This window comes from Gobius niger (assembly GCF_951799975.1).
Source record: "Gobius niger genome assembly, chromosome: 12".
In the NCBI taxonomy this organism is placed as follows: Eukaryota; Metazoa; Chordata; class Actinopteri; order Gobiiformes; family Gobiidae; genus Gobius; species Gobius niger.
In genome coordinates, this window is record NC_136863.1 from 26374511 (window position 1) to 26392755 (window position 18245).

The following is an 18245-nucleotide window of genomic DNA, read 5'->3' on the forward strand; positions in this document are numbered from 1 at the left end:
TTAAAGGGGCTAGATGCAAGTTGGCCATTTTATACTCACTACTGCCACCTCAGGTCATACATGTAACTGCACCTAATATATTAAGCTCGTGCATGACGGCACTTTGACCCAAAGTAACAACGTTTTGAGTGACAGTGTAGGATTTTAGAGGCAGTTGTGGTGAACAGGTCCGGGTCATTCTACACATTAGTACATGGCTGGAACATGTAGGGGGAGGAAAATACATAATTTTAACATTTTTATACTCCATATAGTCCCTTTAAGGCTTAACATGAGGGTGGGCTTTAAAGCAGCCAGTTTAAATGTACTTGTATGTTTACCTTTGTTATTTGTAGACATGACTTTATCTTTATATATTTATTTATTCTTATTATTATTATTAACCATGAATATAATGATTGTTTTTGAAAGTTTGTGTGTGAGATTTATTAAGAGATCTGAAAGCCATCAGTGACTATTACTGGCAAAAAACAATATCTTCAAACCGTAGTATGACATTATACCAGTGCTGTCATACAGTTCTGCTTTAAGTCTTTTGACTGTATCCTGTGTGCAGCTGCTTCATTAGGCTAGAGGCATGACTCACCGGCCGTCGGAGCGCTGTGCGTGTGTGTGTGTGTGTGTGTGGCTGCAGTGGTTCTACATGACTTCAGGATGGGAGGCTGATTGTGGAGGCGCATCAGAGACCAGCCCGTCTAAAGCGTCCTTGAATGCCTCGAGTGGCGCAGGCCGCGGGCTAAAAGGCACCTTAATTACAGAGCACGGCCGCGGCAGGATCACCTTTTGCTTATTTCACAGATTGGATTTGTAACATGATGGATGGAAGCCTATTCATCTTCCACGTGACATTTACGTAAACGCACAGGAGGTAATAAAGATAAATGCGTTCCGGTTTTCATCCAGTGCAAACAGTGCATAATCTCTGTGTGTGTGTGTCATAAAGGGGTCACATTTTGACCTTGAAACCAAACATTGTAACCTTGTTCCCTCAGCAAAATAATTACTCTGGGTAGGTAATTTGATTTAATTTAATTTAATTAATGGTCTATCTCAATTATGGACATGTACGTATGCAGTGTTGGGCACTAAGGATGCATGTTTTCTTGTTTTTCTTTAACCGACAGGCGCCCTTAGCGGAAAACAATCGGTGAACCATTTTCATCTCCACACGTGTAACACCTGGTAACACCTTTCTCCTGTTACAGTGGTTCATGTGCGTCTTAGACCGAGGATATAAAATGACCCCATGAGCATTACACCGCATTCAAAATTATTATGCAAATTACATTTTTCTCTGATTTTGTAAACTGTCAACTCAAATGAAAGTCAGCATAATTTGCTGTTAGAGGATCATTTGACTGTGGTTGAAAAAAACTCTCCATGAAAACAGTATTTTTTTTCAAAAATAAATATAGTAAAAAAACTCAAAATCCACTGTTCCAAATTATTATGCAACTCATCGTTTCAATACATTTTAAAGCTTGTAATTAACTGAAAATGGTCATTTGTTGAATGTTTAGCATTAGGAGGTCATACTTACAGAAATCAAAAGCTATTTCAATAAAAAACATCTTAACAGGTCAAGTTATATTTTAACATAGGAGCTCTTGTGTGATAGCAACTTCAAAATTCTTAAATCCATTAAACTTGTGAGTTTTTGGAGAGTGTCTGCTTGGATTTCTTTGCAGGATGTTAGAATAGCCTCCCAGAGCTGCTGTTTGGATGAAAACTGCCTCCCACCCTCATAGATGTTTTTGCTTGAGGCTCCAAATGTTCTCAATAGGGTTGAAGTCAGGGGAGGAGGGTGTCCACACAAGCACAGTTCTTTTTGTAGCATAGAAGACAGTGGTCAGTCAGAAACTCCACATATTATTCAGAGGTCATTTTCACACCTTCAGGGATCCTAAAGGGGCCGACCAGTTCCCTTCCCATGATTATGGCCCAAAACATGACTCCGCCCCCTCCTTACTGACGTCACAGCCTTGTTGGGACACGGTGACCATTCACCAACCATCCACTACTCCATCCATCTGACCTTCCAGGGTTACACGGCACTCATCAGTGAACAAGGCTGTTTGAAAATAAGTCTTCATGTATTTCTGAGCCACTGCAGCCGTTTCTGTTCATCAGCTTCAATGAACAGTTTAGGGGAGGCCGGATAGAAGGTTTATGCACAACTGCAGCCTCTGGAGGGTCCTACACCTTCATGTTCCGGAGACTCCATGTATTTGTCTGGCAGAAACCGTCCTCATTGTGCCTTTAGCTGCACAAACCCATGTGTGCTCTGAATCAGCCACAAATCTCTTATCAGTATGTTTTCATACCTAGTCCAAGACATTTAACTATTTCACGCTTTTAATCAGCAGAGAGATCCTTTTTCTTTCCCATATTGCTTGAAAATGATGATCTGCTTAATAATGTGGAATGTCCTTTTTTAGTAGTTTTTCCATTAAATGGGCTTAACCTGACAACAACTAATCATCCCAGGTCTGTGAGATTAATGTCAGTGATTCAAAGAACCCTGAGACACAAAACCATCCATGAGTTTCTTTGAAAAACCTTTTTTCTTTTACCATTTTGTCACTGAAATACAATTTGTATAATAATTTGAAACGCGGTGCATATCACCTTGACTACGATGTATCAGTTAATTTCTTCATTAGCTTTATGTTTTTGCTACTAAAGACAACCTCTTCTCTCCGATGTCACTTGACCCATGCTCTCCTGGACTTGTGTCAAACACCCCTTGTTTTGTTTATGTACAGGACATGTTTTGCCACCTCATCATTGTGCACTCCACACTAATCTAAGAGATGCAGATTTTTCTCTTGAATATTTTTTTTTATTTTCTGAAAGAGTCACAAATCAGATATGCTAGATCCCGTAAGAGGGACATCAGATTCTTCCGTCTGATGGACACATGCGCACCAGCAGAGCAGCCAGAATCCTGCCACCGTTCTGACAACAAAGGTGTGTCCTGAGAGTATGAGAGATGACAGTAGCAGATAGGACAGAGCCCATGTGTCAACACCGTTCGTGCAGAGAGGAGGAGAGACGGGGAGAGGGTACGGCGCCTTTGTAAAAACATGAGCGCAATCATTTTATAGACGTAATGCGCTGACTTGTTCATCTCCGATTTTGCTTAGAGCGCCACAATTCTGATGACATTAGGACCGGCTCGGATGATTTTGTTCAACAATGCTCCAACACGAGAGCGTGATGTGTGACGTCTTCATCCTTTGAGTGTGTGTGTGTGTGTGAGTTGTGCTGAGAAATTAAAGGACTTTAAAACTATGAATAAATCTACAAGGGCCTCTGTTTTGCAATTGAGCTGCTGCTAAGGAGGCCATCGGTTCTAGGGTTGTCCTTTTTTTATTCCTTCATTACGAGGAATTGTGGGGATTCCTCAGCGACTTTTCAAATACTTTTGGGCACGGGTGGCATCGGAGACCTTGCAACCCTGCTTTTATGTGAAAAAAAGGTTGATATTTGTATTGTCCTGGAGGCCACTCTGTAGGGTCTGACCTAAACATGTATCATGAGATTTGTTGGTATGTAATCACAATATGGCGATATGATATCATTAAATTCATTGATTTACTAACGCTCTTCAACATATTTCCCTGAGTTATGTCGTGAGTGTTCTGAGTGTTGGCCAGTCCTCTGTAATTGGACTAAACCTGCTTGACCTGAAGGTTTAGACGGAGCTTTTGTGTTTGTGATCTGTCATTAAACAGACCCGAGAGAAGACGTTATTATACAAAGTTATTTTGAGGCGTGGGACTTAACTTTTGTTGGATGTACTTTCAGAAAACTTCCATGACGCAAAGGTGACGTTATTAAAATTCTAGAGGGTCACACCACATTTAGGTTTAATAGAGGTTTAATAGAGGTTTGAAAAGTGCCTAAATCGATGTCAAAGTTGCCGATGCTTTGACAAGCTCCACGCCGCTGTTTTCCCTCTCGGCCTGTGCTCCAGCCTGTTTACTTCCTGCTCGTGAGTAATCATTTACACCGGTATGAGACACTGGTACAGTTAAATTATCTCCAGGATCAATCGTCTGGATGGTTTTCACTGCTGGCGGACCCGTTCCCCAAAACAAAACAATTGATCCTGGAGCGTTGTAGAGGTCACCGTGATGGAAAATAAAGGCGCCATGCTGACCATTCATACACAAATATCAACTTTCGTGTGTTTGTAAACTCACAAATCCGCGATTGCTCCACAGTTCAGATCTGTAACATCTATGACTCAAATGCCAGAGACAGAAGAAGAAGAAAAGAACCCTCAGCCTCTAGAGGTTAGGTTATTGCAGTCGTCAAAACCTCAATTGCGATTCAATATCAATGAACCTTGCAGCCCTTGTGTCTTGTATCGCAGTTGTACTCATAAAGTCACCCTACTATGATTTGTCATCCACCGGGAAAGATTGATCCAATGTGTGGAAGAGAAAGTTGAAAGTTTGTCCCAGATTTGGCCTTGACACTGGTGCTGGTGATGTGGAGATGATGAGTCTGCCAGTTCTGCTGCTGCGGTAGAATCTTTTCAGCTTCATAACCCCATTTTAAGACCAAATCCATGTGTACTATTCCGGCTTCCTCTTGTTGAATAATTAAGAGCGACGTGCTGTGGGGACGGGATGCTGATCTTCTTTTTTGCGTGCGTCTGGTTTGGTTGGGATCACTCTGTCCGCAGTGCGAAGGTCCGACTGACCATGTTTCTGCCCCGGGGCCTTTTTACTGTTACGTTCTCTTCACTTGAGTTCAGACCAGCAGACAGGGCCTGTTCGAAGCATGAAGACATTGCCAGATTAAATCAAGTCCTTACTTTTCCTATTTTACTACGCTTTGGCATTGGCTTTTCACATTTTTAACATCAAAGGGGAGTGTGCAACAGAATTGTACGGTATGGTTTAAAACAATATTTGGCAGCTTTTATGGAGAAAAACTTTGTAGAGGAGGCAAACAGAGCGCTGAAATGATTAAAGACAGTCAGATCAGTCTCAAAAAATAATCTTTTGAGTTGAGAGATGTTGTAGGACTGTATTGGCTGACCCGTGTGGCGGTCGGGGACAGTGCCCCTGGATTGGCAAACCGGGGGGGTGGTCCCTCTCTTTAAGAAGGGGGATCGGAGGGTGTGCTCCAATTTCAGAAGGATCACACTCCTCAGCCGATAGTCGAACCTTGGATCCAGGAGGAACAATGCGGTTTCGTTGTGGTTGTGGCACACTGGACCAGCTCTGTACCCTTCATCGGGTGCTCGAGGGTTTGTGGGAGTTCGCCCAACCAGTCCCCATGTGTTTTGTGGCTCAGTTACCTGGGTGGAGCTCGGAGTAGAGTCACGGCTCCTTCTCGTCAAAAGTAGCCAGCTGAGGTGTCTGGGGCATGTCCTGGTCGCCTCACTCAGGAGGTGTTCAGGCATGTCCTATTAGGACAAGGCCTCGGGAATGCCTAGGACACGCTGGTGGGACTATGTCTCTGACCTGGCCTGGTGTCGCCTCGTGGTCCCCCCAGAACAGCTGGAGGAGGTGTGCGTGGATCGGGAACTCTGGGCATCTCTGCTGAGACTGCTGCCCCCGCAACCCGGCCCCGGATAAAGCAAGTTCATCTAATTCTGCTGGAATCCCAGTATCTAACATTATGATATTTATATTTGACTGTGTTTGTGTTAGAGCTGTACTATGCACTTACAAAGAGCCCAGTACAATAACATTGTGTTGCTCATGTCACAGTGTCACCTTTGTGCATAAAAGTCCCTCAGTCCTTTCATGGACGAGCACAGATGGAGGGCTGATGTATGTGAGCACACGCGTGTCCACAGGCAGCAGTTTCATCCTCTTGGGCACTGAGCGAGGAGCAGGTTGAATAATGATCATGTCTGCACTTTTATATGAGTAATCAGGCAAAACATTTCACCAAATTGGGAGATTGGTGCTGCAGGAATTTCAAGGGGGGGCAAAGCATTGTCTTGCCAGAGGGTCAGAGGGTCAGGTCATAAGAGACATTATTTGTGCAAATGATATGGTACAAATCCTCACATGCAGAAAACACTAGAAATTGTGTTGATTTGTTTGAACTAGTTGTATAAAGGCAGTGAACCCTGCTGTAGTTTATGTTGCATTATATTCTAAGCTGGAGCTGCTGTCTGATTTGCTGACTAATACCATGCGAGGCTGGTTATGTGTCCGGTCTGACCCTGTCGTTTACTGTGATCAGCACGTCCGGCTCTGTGGAAGTCACTCTGCTGCCCAGTAGCAGACGTGCGTATATGGCTTTTATTTGTTCTGTGACATGGAGGAGTTCCTCTCTTCGGCGGAGCCTGCATTGCAGCATTCTGTTGGACACACTGGGAGCTGTGAAACAGAGAGGCTGGATCAACGACACCGAGATGAGGGGGGAGTCATCGGGACGCTCTCAGTGCCACGGCTCATTACGCTTATTCACTTGTGCTGGAGTCTGCTCCCTCTGCTAATACTTCACCAAGACACAGAGTTATACCCAGCAGCATCGGTTTGGCAGGGCTTTGGAGAGGGCTAATGCGGGCACCGGGAACAAATACACTAATCTCTTGCTTTTATCAAGGCTGTGAGATACTATCAAAATAATCATACTCTAATGGTTCCCAACCTCCATCCCAAAACCCATTCCCTTACTAACGCACCTCATTTTCCAAAAAAAATTATATTTTGGCATTATCCGCACCAGTATCTTAGGCTCTTTTCCTGTAATGTGTTCTTTGGGCTTGCATAGCTCTGACTAGTGATGCAATGTTTGGTGTAATGTTTATTTATTTATTTTTATTTCAGTCATGTTTAATATTTGTAATAATTGTGACAGCCAGGGCGCTGAAAGCTGCCTCAGACAGGTATGTAGTACCAAATGGAAGAATGACCATTCTCAGTGTGGGAGCCTGGGACAGCCTGTCCTTTTATGATCCTAAACTTTTTGTATCTGTTTGTCTGGAAATCCTTTATTTTGACACTGAATCGGCTTGAAGGTCACAATTGATAAGTTTCTTTTTTTCTTCTTCCATGATTGGCTTTTATATCCATTACCAGCATCGGATCAATGCATCCCATGTAGTCCTATTTCAGCGAGACTCCGGTCACTCTCCATAGGAGTGAAACAGGACAGGAAATGACCATGAGCAGCACATCGAGTTAGCCGGGGCTCGCATCCTGCTGCGGCACATTTCACACACAGAGCATTTCATTGTAACTCTTTAGGTGTGACAACTACTTCAACAGCAAAGAGTACTTCCGTTTCAGATCCACACAGCACAAACGGTATACAACTGACATTCACTCAATAATAAGTCAAATGTTTCCCGTTCAGCCTTGCCTTCTGCAGTTTGGTCGTGTGTTATGGTTTATTCAGCCCTGGACCCCCTGCCATTCCACCGTTGCGGAATGGCAGGGGGTCCAGTTTAACATGAATGACTTTGTGAATTAGCGCTGCTTTTTAAAGTCGATTGCTCTGCCTCCTGTTTCCTGCAGACCGGCCCACGACATCAGCCTGGAGGAGTTCGATGATGAAGACCTGTCGGAGATCACAGACGACTGTGGCATCGGGCTCAACTACGACTCGGACCCATACGAGAAGGTGAGCCCTTTATGATCTCTTTGTTCAGTAAATGTGTGCAATGATCATGTGATACGATAAAGAAGTGCCCATACCACTCTGTGTATGAATGCTCAAAAACAACAGAGGCCAAATGAGTGTATATTGATTTATTTGAGTGTTAAGAGTCAAAATCAGAATTATTTATCCCCAAAGAGAAGGTTTCTCTCCGAGTTAATGCTGAGGAATATCTGTGGGTGTTGATTGTTGTCGTCAGAGGTGAGAAGTGCTTTGGTAACAGTTTGAAACAGTGAGTGGACTGGTCTGGTTCTGCCTGCACCTCTTCATGAGGCTCTCCTCGCTGCCCTCTCCTGCTCTGCCGGTGGCTGTGCTCTGTCTGTGTGGAGCTTGTCTGCAGCACCGGGGGCTGACCCAGTGCAGTTTGCTGCTATGCAGATTCTCTCTCCTCGCTCTGCTCGTATGCGCTCTCTTACCTCCTTCGTACAGAGGAGTTTATAGACACACAGCTCAGATTTCCTCTCCCCCACCAGCGTTGGCGAGTAACGGATCACTAATCCGCTATAAGCAACAAGGCAATATATTACAATTGCATTCGATTATAATAACTATCAATTACACAATGTCAGCAATTTAGAAAAAATGACCAAAAACGTCTAAGTGTGACTGGAAATACAGACATTGAGTTCATTGGCTTCATGTCCAGGAGCCTTTCTCTGTTGTCCACTTCGTTCACTTCCTCAGAGGTGGGCTCCTCTAAAACGGAGCTGAGCGTCCTCTCACCGCCGCATTTCAGCTCTAATGGAACGGCCTCCAGAGTGAGCAGCTGCGTGCATTGTTGGTTATGTTCAGGAAACAATAGAAAACAACATGTGGAAAACACTTGAAGGGCAGCACAGATGCTCAAACTCGAGGATCTTTCCCAACACATGAGTGCAGCTGACCATAACAGCCGGGCTTCATCCTTTTAAAGTAACCTGTAATCACTAATCAGATTACTTTTCCAAATATCAAACCAAAGGAGCAACTAGACAGTATATGACTTTTAATGCAGTGTAGTTGCCCCCAAACAGTAGAATAAAGCAAAAGCAATATGTAACAAAATATCTAAGATAAATTAATATATCTAAGACAAATAAGTAAGATATAAATAATAAGCAACAGAACAGTTTAACCATTTCACAACTTGTTTGTATAGAGCTCCAAACTACAGGATTAGGTTTTACTAAAAACTCTTCTCAAGACTCTGCAAGTGTCTGTAATGTGCTATACTGACATCCTCATGGCCTATAACTGTAACATTTTCCAATCCGATTATGATGCTGGTTGACGAAGATAGTAGGGCCATCGGCATCAGAGGCGTTTCGAAGGTGGGGGGGACACATTTCAAGAAGGGGGTGTGAACCTGAGTCCCCAAACTCACGCTTCACTCAAGCTTCATCACCTGCTTTACAAACACATCCATAAAGCTGTCCTTACCTTAAAGTCGCTGGTCAGGCCCTTTGTAACAATGAAGACAGGGAAACACGCTGTCCATCTGCCGCCGACCGCGAAGAGTTTTGCTCCTCCATGAGATAATCCGAGCAAAACTCCGAAAACACGATGTGTCCTCGTGCTTCTGTTTGGTCAGTCCGTCCAACGATAAGCCATGTTTACATTTTAGCCCACTCGGAGATGATAGTAGCGGAGCAGCATAAACATAGCTACGCACCACAGAGCCACGCGATACTGGTGCGGATTTTTCATGGAAAATGAGGCACGGGTCAGATTTAATTTTTGCCCTCGGGTCGCCTGGTCTAGTAGAGGCCCAGTCTAAACTTTAAGTAAATGTAAAGTCAATGTAAAGTCAATGAAAATTCACGTTGTGGAAGTGTACACAAACCAACACACAGGCTTTATAACCCAGTTTGCTTGTGTTTGGTTTCCCCTTATGCATTGGTTGAAGGATCGGTCACAGTGATTGGCTACTGGATGGCCTCTCCTTGTGTTGATTTGATCAGGAGCGTCACACAATTCTTTCACTAGGGGTCAGCCAGAGGTGGTATCTGGTTCCTTCAGGGCCAGATCAACACTTCAGAGCAACTTCAAGCTAAATTTGAATCGACAATTGAGCACTTAGTGCAGTAGTGTGGTGGGACCATGACCTGACAATACAGTAGTGTGGACCAAACCAACGCCCTGCTGCTGTGTCCCGTCTCCTCCCTGATCTCCACTTCCTGTCTCTGATATGGCCCTGTGCTCCCAGTGGATCGTATCAAATTCAGTTTGATGTCTCTGTGTGAGAGGGAGGAAAGGATTTGTTTTTTTGTACAGACCAAGCGTATACATAGTGCTTCACGAGAACATTTTTCATTCCCTATGTGCTCACACTAGTGGAAACAGAGAAACAGTTTGAATGGTATCCCTATTTGGGACTAGCCCGGGCCTGGACCTGCACAGCAGCCTGGGGACCATGGCCAAGATCTTCGCATGGATTTGGGACCAATCACAGAAAGAGGAGGGACGGCAAGACGATGACGAGCTATTCGATATATGGAAGCTTGTAGTTTGTTTATGGATAAAAAAAAAAAAGTTTATTTACAGATCCAACGGACACCATCTTTTGATCAAGCTTTAGACCATGTTCTAAATAGTTTAGCTCGAAAGTTTACAGCGGGTACGTCATACGTCGTCTGATACGATGATGCGATACATATGAGAGACATTCAGAGCACCCAACAAACGGCTATGGACGATCGCTAACCACACCTCTCCTACAAGAAAATGAATTGGTCCCCAGACCAATAGAAGGCACAAGCCTTCTATTGTTCTGGCTAATGGACGTCACTAGAGAATAAAACAGTTTAACTGCTAAACTCTTCCCAGAAGATGGTGGAGCGGAGGGAGCTGCGCAGGAGGAAGAGGAAGGAGGAGGAGCTGACCAGTGCAGGACGCCACGCTCTGAAACAGGGACAAACCCTGGACGCACTGCTCCGTTTCAGCACCAGCTCAGGACTAACACCTGAATACTATTTAGTTGTACTCTTGTACAATGACAAATAAAGCACTTACTGACTCACTGAATTGACATAAAATGAGCCAGTCTTTGAATGGAAGGAATCCCAAATATTCGCCTCGCCTTATTTCATCCATCAGAAGTGGACCTGACCTTTGGGAGTTCTTGCCCACTTTTGTCATCAAAGCATTTCCTCTTTGTGTAAGCACTTCCTGGAAGCGGGAATTCCATCTTTGTCAATGGAAGAAAATAAAATGGGAATAGACAGAAAAACAGAAAACAAAAAGCTTTAACAAGCTTATCGTACACCAAGTATTGTTAAAGTACCAGTACTGTACCCAGCCCTATGGTATGTAGAAATCAGAACAGAAATCAAAGCCATTGTCAGCTGGAGTCAGATCTGCAGTGTGGCCACTTCCTGAATAAGACTGAGCCTGGGTACGTCTCCCATTGAAGACAAGACCATGTATTTTCTGCTTTGCAAAAACATCGTATTCCAGCTCGAAGCTTCCCCCCTCGGAGGTCTTCATTTGAGGGGCTTACGGTAATCTGCCGCGCCACATCACAAACCACAATTCCACAGGATTATTTTACATTTACCCAGACCAGGCCACACAGAGCCCTCAGAAACATCCTGCTGTTTGACATCAGTGCAGTAACTGGCGTCAGCACTTTGCATCGCTCTTTTCTATTGACTCTTATTGACCGTGCACAGCTGACCTCTACGCCCCTCTGGTCACTTGAGAAGTATGTATGGGTTTTGCTGTCACTTGCACAGTTCGATAATCCTCCATGGCCTTCTTCCCTGGTATAGCTTCAAAGCTCTTCTTAAATTCACCAGAGCAGGACATGGTGTTGCTTCTTGATATCAGCAGCTGTGCCAGTTTGCCACGCACACGATTAGCCACGCACACGATTAGCCAGGCTGGATTAAAATGGAGGATTCTGGAGCAGAGCTGGTTTCCTGTGAGTCGAGGCGGAGTGAGATGACCTTGGTAATGTGAGGGTAGTATTGATCCTGGCCAATGTATGACACTTCATTGTAGTCCAGTCTTCTTTCTGTGGCATCGGTCGGTCAGATGTCTCCTTTTCCGTCCAGAACATGGTACATCGTAGCCCGGGCAGCCTCCATGGGCATGGACTGTCAGTGTTTGTGCTGCTTGGCTGGAATTCAAGTGGCGCAACGATCCGTGGTACAGTGATGAGTCTGATAAGGCTTACTGGAGGCGCTCTGGTTTCTTCCCCCAACCACTGAAAACATGTACAATGGGGTAACCTTTGGGGTCCAGGACTACATTTAAAAAGAGATCCCATCTGCCATGCTTCCCAGAGCTTAGACACCTCGTCCTGCTTTTAATGATGGTCAGGCTGGTTTATTTGTTGGTTTATTTCTGAGAAAAACACATGTATAAATCTTGATGATGCATTATGGCTGATTTTGACCCATTATCCATCCGATTTACCACCTAATTGCCACCTTAGGGTTAGGGCTAGGGTTAACAATTATTTACATCCAAACCTCAAAGTGTATAGACCGTAGAGCTTACAGCCTATGTGCCAGTGTGATGTCTAATTTGAAAGCCAAGACCTTCTAGTTTCTAAAACATGTGTGAGATCTATGTGAGTGAAACACAACTTATGCTACGTTTGCCGTTCTTAGCCCTAATTATATCCTGATTAGGGTTAACTAACCCTAACCCCAGCCCTGCTGGTAGCCACACCTTTTCCTTATAGCACTAGCAGATTAACTATTCTCAATTCCAAACATCCGTGCATGTCCGATATTACCCACAATGCAACAATGAAAACAATGGCCTCATTGGATTGCTCTTTTGTCTGTGAATATTGTGTACAAAAAAACTGAATAAAGTTCTCAGTCAATCGGCCCTAAAAACTGTGGTGTAGTTGGCTGTTCCATCTAACATGATGGAGAAGAAATTATCATTCTTTATGTTCTCTAAGGACCCGGAACTTTGGACGACGTGGGTCAACGCGTGAAGAGAGTGAAACCGGACAGTTCGGAATGTTAGACCCAAAAGAAATATTGATTTGTTTTTCAGATTCATTTAACAATTCGATCAACTATATAATTATAATCACGAACACTGTAGTCTCAGTGCTACACAACTGAGACTTGAGAGTAAATTAGTCTTATCATTTCGTCGATCAATCTTGTACTGAATACTGATTAGAATGGATGGATGCAGATCTGAAGAAATTGTGTGGATTACGCTTTAAACATTAAAACAAATCTTAAACTTTACACCAGGTATCAGTTTTAATACCTGGTGTGTCAACAACTGCGTTCCCATCAGTTTCACATAAGTAACGATTGATGGAAACACAGAATTAAAACCTTCAATTCACATTAAAAGTTTATCCGCTCGCTTGAGGTGTTTTTTGATCTTTGCAAATGAGCCTTAATGCACATTTTTTGAAAATGGAAACAAATGTTTTGCACAAAGTTTGACATATGGTACATTTTAAAATCTCCATTTGTTTATTGTTGCTGCAAATCCCATCATGCTTAGCGATATGACATTACAGTCACTCTATAGCCCCTTAGCATAGCTGATTAACATAACACTAGTGAGAAGTCCATGTTTGGAACAGCGGTGCCAACATTATGTTAATAATGGCCAGTATAGTGGCAGTGAGCTCTCGGGTTAAGTGTTTTCCTGTCACTGGTGCACTGAGAACCCAGTGTCAGCCAAATAACAAAGTCCGATGATCACAAAGGGGACACAGTTCAATCACTTCATCAGTTTCAGGCCGCAGTGGTGTAACGCACAACTGCTGACCGCTGCAATAACCTTGCATCTTGGAACACTGGGTTTTCCATCTTCTGATATGCAGTAAATCCAAATAGTATTTTGTTGTTAATGGGGATGTGAGTTGTGTGATCTAGAATTAGATTAATATTGTAATGCAGGTGCTCAATTCTGATGATTGTAGATTTGATTGGTTGAAACACTTACTTATAGTTTTGATCACTATATAGTCGGCTGGCTCTTCTCTAAAGACTGCAGTGAAATGCTGCTGAAGACGGTGTAGTATTGTGTGGGTGTCTGTGTAGCTGAGGAACATGATGTCTCTTGCTCTCACCACTGCTGAGAGGCTATTACAGCAGCTATAGCACAGACGCTTGCATTCACCTCAGCACACAAGCCTCGCGCTGTCAAAACACAATGATTTAATGGGGCCACTATTTCTCTATGGAAAGACCACACGCCACTGTCTGTTTATTTGAATATGTTCAGCAGTACAGAGTGAGATCAAACGGCAGAAGCACAGACCATAGTGTTTAGTTCTGTGCAGATGTAATGAGAGAAGCTGCTCTGTATGGAGCTGTAAGTCTGAACTGTAATGCGCCTGGTCTCCTTTGCCACATATGAGATTCAGAGAACAGACATTTTCCATCTACAACATTATTTTAGCAAATCCACAAACGTTTATTTTGATTATTTTTAGGCCAGCCCTACATTTTTACTTTTGTCGTTGTTGATAAAACTATGAACTTCCATACAGTACTTCATTACTTACTTCTTGTCTTACATGCATGCACAAATACACTTATTACTTACTTAATTGCTTTCTTATTTATCATTTCTTGGTTTATTTGGTCAGGACAGTACATTGTACGTTATGTTAATGAACGTACATGGGTCTCATGCATGTAAACAAGCCACACCGGATTGTGACCATGACCTAATTTACATCCGTCGTCCCCCATGCACACTCTCAATCACACTCTCATTCATCCAGACCTATTGTACATGTTTTTAGTGGTAGGGGAAACCGGAGTACCCGGAAGAAACCTACGCAAGGCGTAGGCCCTGCCCAGGTGGGAATCGAACCCAGGACCTTACAGCTGTGGAGTGCTAAAAACTGCACTAGCGTGCGCCTTCTTGGTTATTTATTTACTTACTATGTAAATGGTATGTACTTATGTACTATGTATCATGTATTTGAAACTACTCTCACTATTACGTGTTACTTACTTACTTACTTACTAATTATGTATTTAGCCTCTTAACCCCTGCCTTAAGAGCATTTTCTCCTGTCCATAATTACCCAAATCTAAAACTGTACAGCCTACAGGCCAGTGTAAGGGCTCATTTGAAAGCTAAGACCTGCAAAACAGAACTTTTTGATGCATCACTTTTCCGTTTTTCCTCTTTTGCTGCTATGGCTTTTTTGTTGCTGCTTCATCACACTTTTTTTTTTCACTTTTTCATCACTTTTTTGTGGCATTTTTGTTGCATTTTTGTTGCTTTTTTAAATACACATTTTTGCCACTTTTCTGTCATTTTTTTGTTGAGTTTTTGTCACTTTGTCGTCACTTTTCCATTACTCCTTTATGGCTTTTTTGTTGCATATTTGTCTGGGGGGGCGGGGGGGTGTCACTTTTCTGTTTCTTTTTGTTGCGTTTTATTCCTCGTTCTCTGGTTCATTTTTGTTGCACTTTTTTTCTTAAAAGTAGCTTTTGGATTTGGGTAAAGCCAAACTGGCACAAATGTGCTCGGTTCAGGTGGGGGTTGTCCTCCTTCCTCTGACTCGGTCTCTTATTCCCTCCTCCTCAGGACTCGCTCATCCTGGAGAAGAGCGACCTGCACCACCCGGTCTGCTCCTTCCAGGACGACTTCCAGGAGTTCGAGATGATCGACGACGATGACGAGGAGGACGAGGAGGACGATGACGATGAAGAGGTGGACCCTGATGCGCCGCCCTCGCCCTCAGCCTCACCCCCGCCCTCGCCCACCTTCGGCACCCTGAAGAGCAGGCCCACCACCCTCAACCTGACCCACGCCGTGTCCCAGGTGAGCCAGCACTGAGCAGGGTCGCCCACTGCTGCTGTTTCCCACTGACCCAGGTCCGCTTAGAGGTCAGAGGTCAGAGGTCAGAGCCTTCGTCTGTGGATCTAAAGGTGTTCAGTTTGAGCTAAGCTTTTGATTCAAGTCGGAGAAGCATTGAGTCCTTTTGTCTGTAACTGGGATAAACCATGTTCCTAAAGTGGGTAACACTTAAGATTTTATTAAACATAACCTACACGTTGAACACCTTTATTACTCTTTGTATGTATAACCTGTACTTACATGTGTACATGTGTACTTTCTTGTTGCCTGTACCTGTACATGGAACTCTCGGGCTGTAATCTAAAGTGTCACCCTAAAGGGATAGTGCATGCTACTTCGAGACTCGTTTTCTTTTTTTTTTAACCTTGACTTTGTGTCACAGGACTCACTGAACAACAACAGCAGCCTCTCCCCAAAGAAAGGAAGCTGGCAGGACTCTTTACGTAACCCAACATCACAAGGTGAGGATCCCGGTTGTCATTGGGTCTTGTGTCTTGATCTTGCAAAAACCCATTGTAAATAAGTGTGTAAGTTTGAATGTTAACTGTCATTTATCAAGGCATGAGCTCCTGGGCTTATTTATTCACTCAATTTATTGCAGCTGCACAGCAAAGAGGATAAGATCTGTTTCAGTAAGACTTAAGCATATGACATTTTAAGAGTCATGCCAGTGGTATGCTAGCACTGGTTTATTTCAGATTTTTAAAAGGTGAAACTTAATGCCATTGTGACTGTAATCTTTCACTTGAGTCAGGGAAGGATGTGTGACAAAGATATTTAATTAAACTGTAGATTGGATATGACTAGCAACCAATGCAAAACCAGGAGTAACATTTTCATTGATCCAAGTGCAGAATGTGAGACATACTCATTATTTGTGACTGGTTTATTACTTCTAAGTCTCATATCTCAGTCAGGATCAGCTCATTTCTTTGTGATGTTTAGCCGTATTAGCTTTGCTTTCTCCAGTCATTCCTAGGGTTCAGTGGTTAGTCTTTACTGTATCTCTGTCCCATGTTCAATACATATTGGCCATGTCTTAAAAGTACAGAAATACTGTTTTAAAGCAGGAATCAAATGTTATATTTGATATGAACAGAAGAAGTGAATAACATTTTTTTGACAGAGGATAATCCATGAACAAATGGAGCTAAAGCCTCCTATAAAAGTAAAAGAAAATTAGAAAAACTGCAAAACCTTATGACATATGACATGAGGTCAGTCACAGTGATCAAAGAGTGATGAAATAGCTTAATCAAGATATATATATATAAAAAAACAGTATCATGGAAATAAGTGGTGTTTCCATTTGATGACATGGCCCTGGGTTAGAAGGGACAGTCACACAGAGTTGCCATTCGTTCCAATGTATCACTATGGCCATGTCCTATGTCCTAAAGTTTATTAAATATATTTGATGTGTAAGCTCAAAATCATTACCAAGGCTCAGTACATCCCTCTCACCTTTTAAACGTGCATGAAAAATGTGATAAAAACCCCCCAAAACAAAATAAAAACATTTCCCCTACATATCATCCGTTGAAGCGCTAGCTGAAATGAGATTACTGTGAACATAATAGCGCTGTGCTCCCCACAGGCCATCTGTCTCCTACCCACTCATGTCTGGAGGACGGCAGCCACAAGACAGGCCAGTGCCCATCCTCTCCGGTCACCCAGGCGCCAGGGCCCCAGAACAAAGGTACTCCCCCCAAACAGGCAGGGGAGGGCGGGAACTCCCATTCCCCCAACCGGCCCCTTCTGTGCGACATGGAGGGCAACAGGAGGGAGAGGCCCGAATACGGTAACAACATGGCCGCCCAGAAAGCCTGCAGCTCCATTTGTGTTGTGGTGTGCTGTGATGTCAGGTCTCGTGCTGTGTCTGTGTGATAGTCTTTAGGAGCTGACCAGCATGAAACATTTCATTTTATTATAATACATTCATGTGTCATATCTGTGGTTCACAATCAGCAGTGTGATTGTGTGGATTTCATTGATCATGGCTGGTTTGTTCATTTCAGTGTGTTCCTAAATATTCTTCAACCTGTTTCTTTAATGTATAGTAGAGGGTAAGCAGGTTTGGGTAGAGTGGTTTAAATACTTACTTCAACAAAATGTGCTTCGTAACACCTCGTGCCTTTCTGAAAGAACCTTATCAACAAGACATAATGAATGTAATAAAAGAAAGAGAGATAGTCTTGATACAATGCAGGAGATTGTTTTGTTTCTTGTTTAATAATTATTAGGGTTAGAGGTGCATTATGGAACATTTCATGAGAATAAAAACTACTTTTTATTAGTGCGTGTTTGACCTTGTGGTGACCCAGTGGCTGTATGAGTGGTTAGCTCGGTTGGCCTTTACTTTCCATCACGGTGGCTTCAGCGTCAGTTGTTTTTAGAGTTTCTTCTAGGTTTTCACTGTTGACAGACCCTCTCACTAGAAAAGCTACAAAACAATTTCTCCTGGAGCGTTGTACAGACCACCGTGATCGAAAGTAAAGGCACCATTGCTAACCACCCATACAGGCACTGTCAGTTAAGGACAAATATCAAGTTACTTTTTACTATAAAAGGTTCAATAATGCACCTTTAATTTTAACATTAAATCCAATTTTCTTGAAAGAATGACATTGTTTAACTATTTTACTACAGTGGTTAATCAAAAATACAAAATATATATATATATAAGTTGCTCCTTTTGTTCTAAATTTCACTTAATTTCGGCACCACTTTTTACATTTTGTGGCATTAAAAATGTCAAATTTATGCATTAAAAATAATTGAATTTGAAATACTGCTACCTGTATAAACCTCGAATT

General features: G+C 43.0%; 1 protein-coding gene across 3 annotated transcripts in view; it reads left to right on the forward strand.

The window, feature by feature from the left end:
* mapk8ip2 (mitogen-activated protein kinase 8 interacting protein 2) overlaps positions 1–18245 on the forward strand; it is a 37970-nt gene that overhangs the window by 7991 nt on the left and 11734 nt on the right. The window contains exons 2-5 of one of the 3 annotated variants that reach the window (XM_079567792.1): positions 7497–7602; positions 15157–15393; positions 15812–15890; positions 17027–17128. In XM_079567792.1, the coding sequence (XP_079423918.1) occupies positions 7497–7602; positions 15157–15393; positions 15812–15890; positions 17027–17128 (524 nt within the window). Of the gene's footprint in view, positions 1–7496; positions 7603–15156; positions 15394–15811; positions 15891–17026; positions 17231–18245 lie in introns of all 3 variants that reach the window. The other 2 variants (XM_079567791.1, XM_079567793.1) reach the window with 2 other exon arrangements.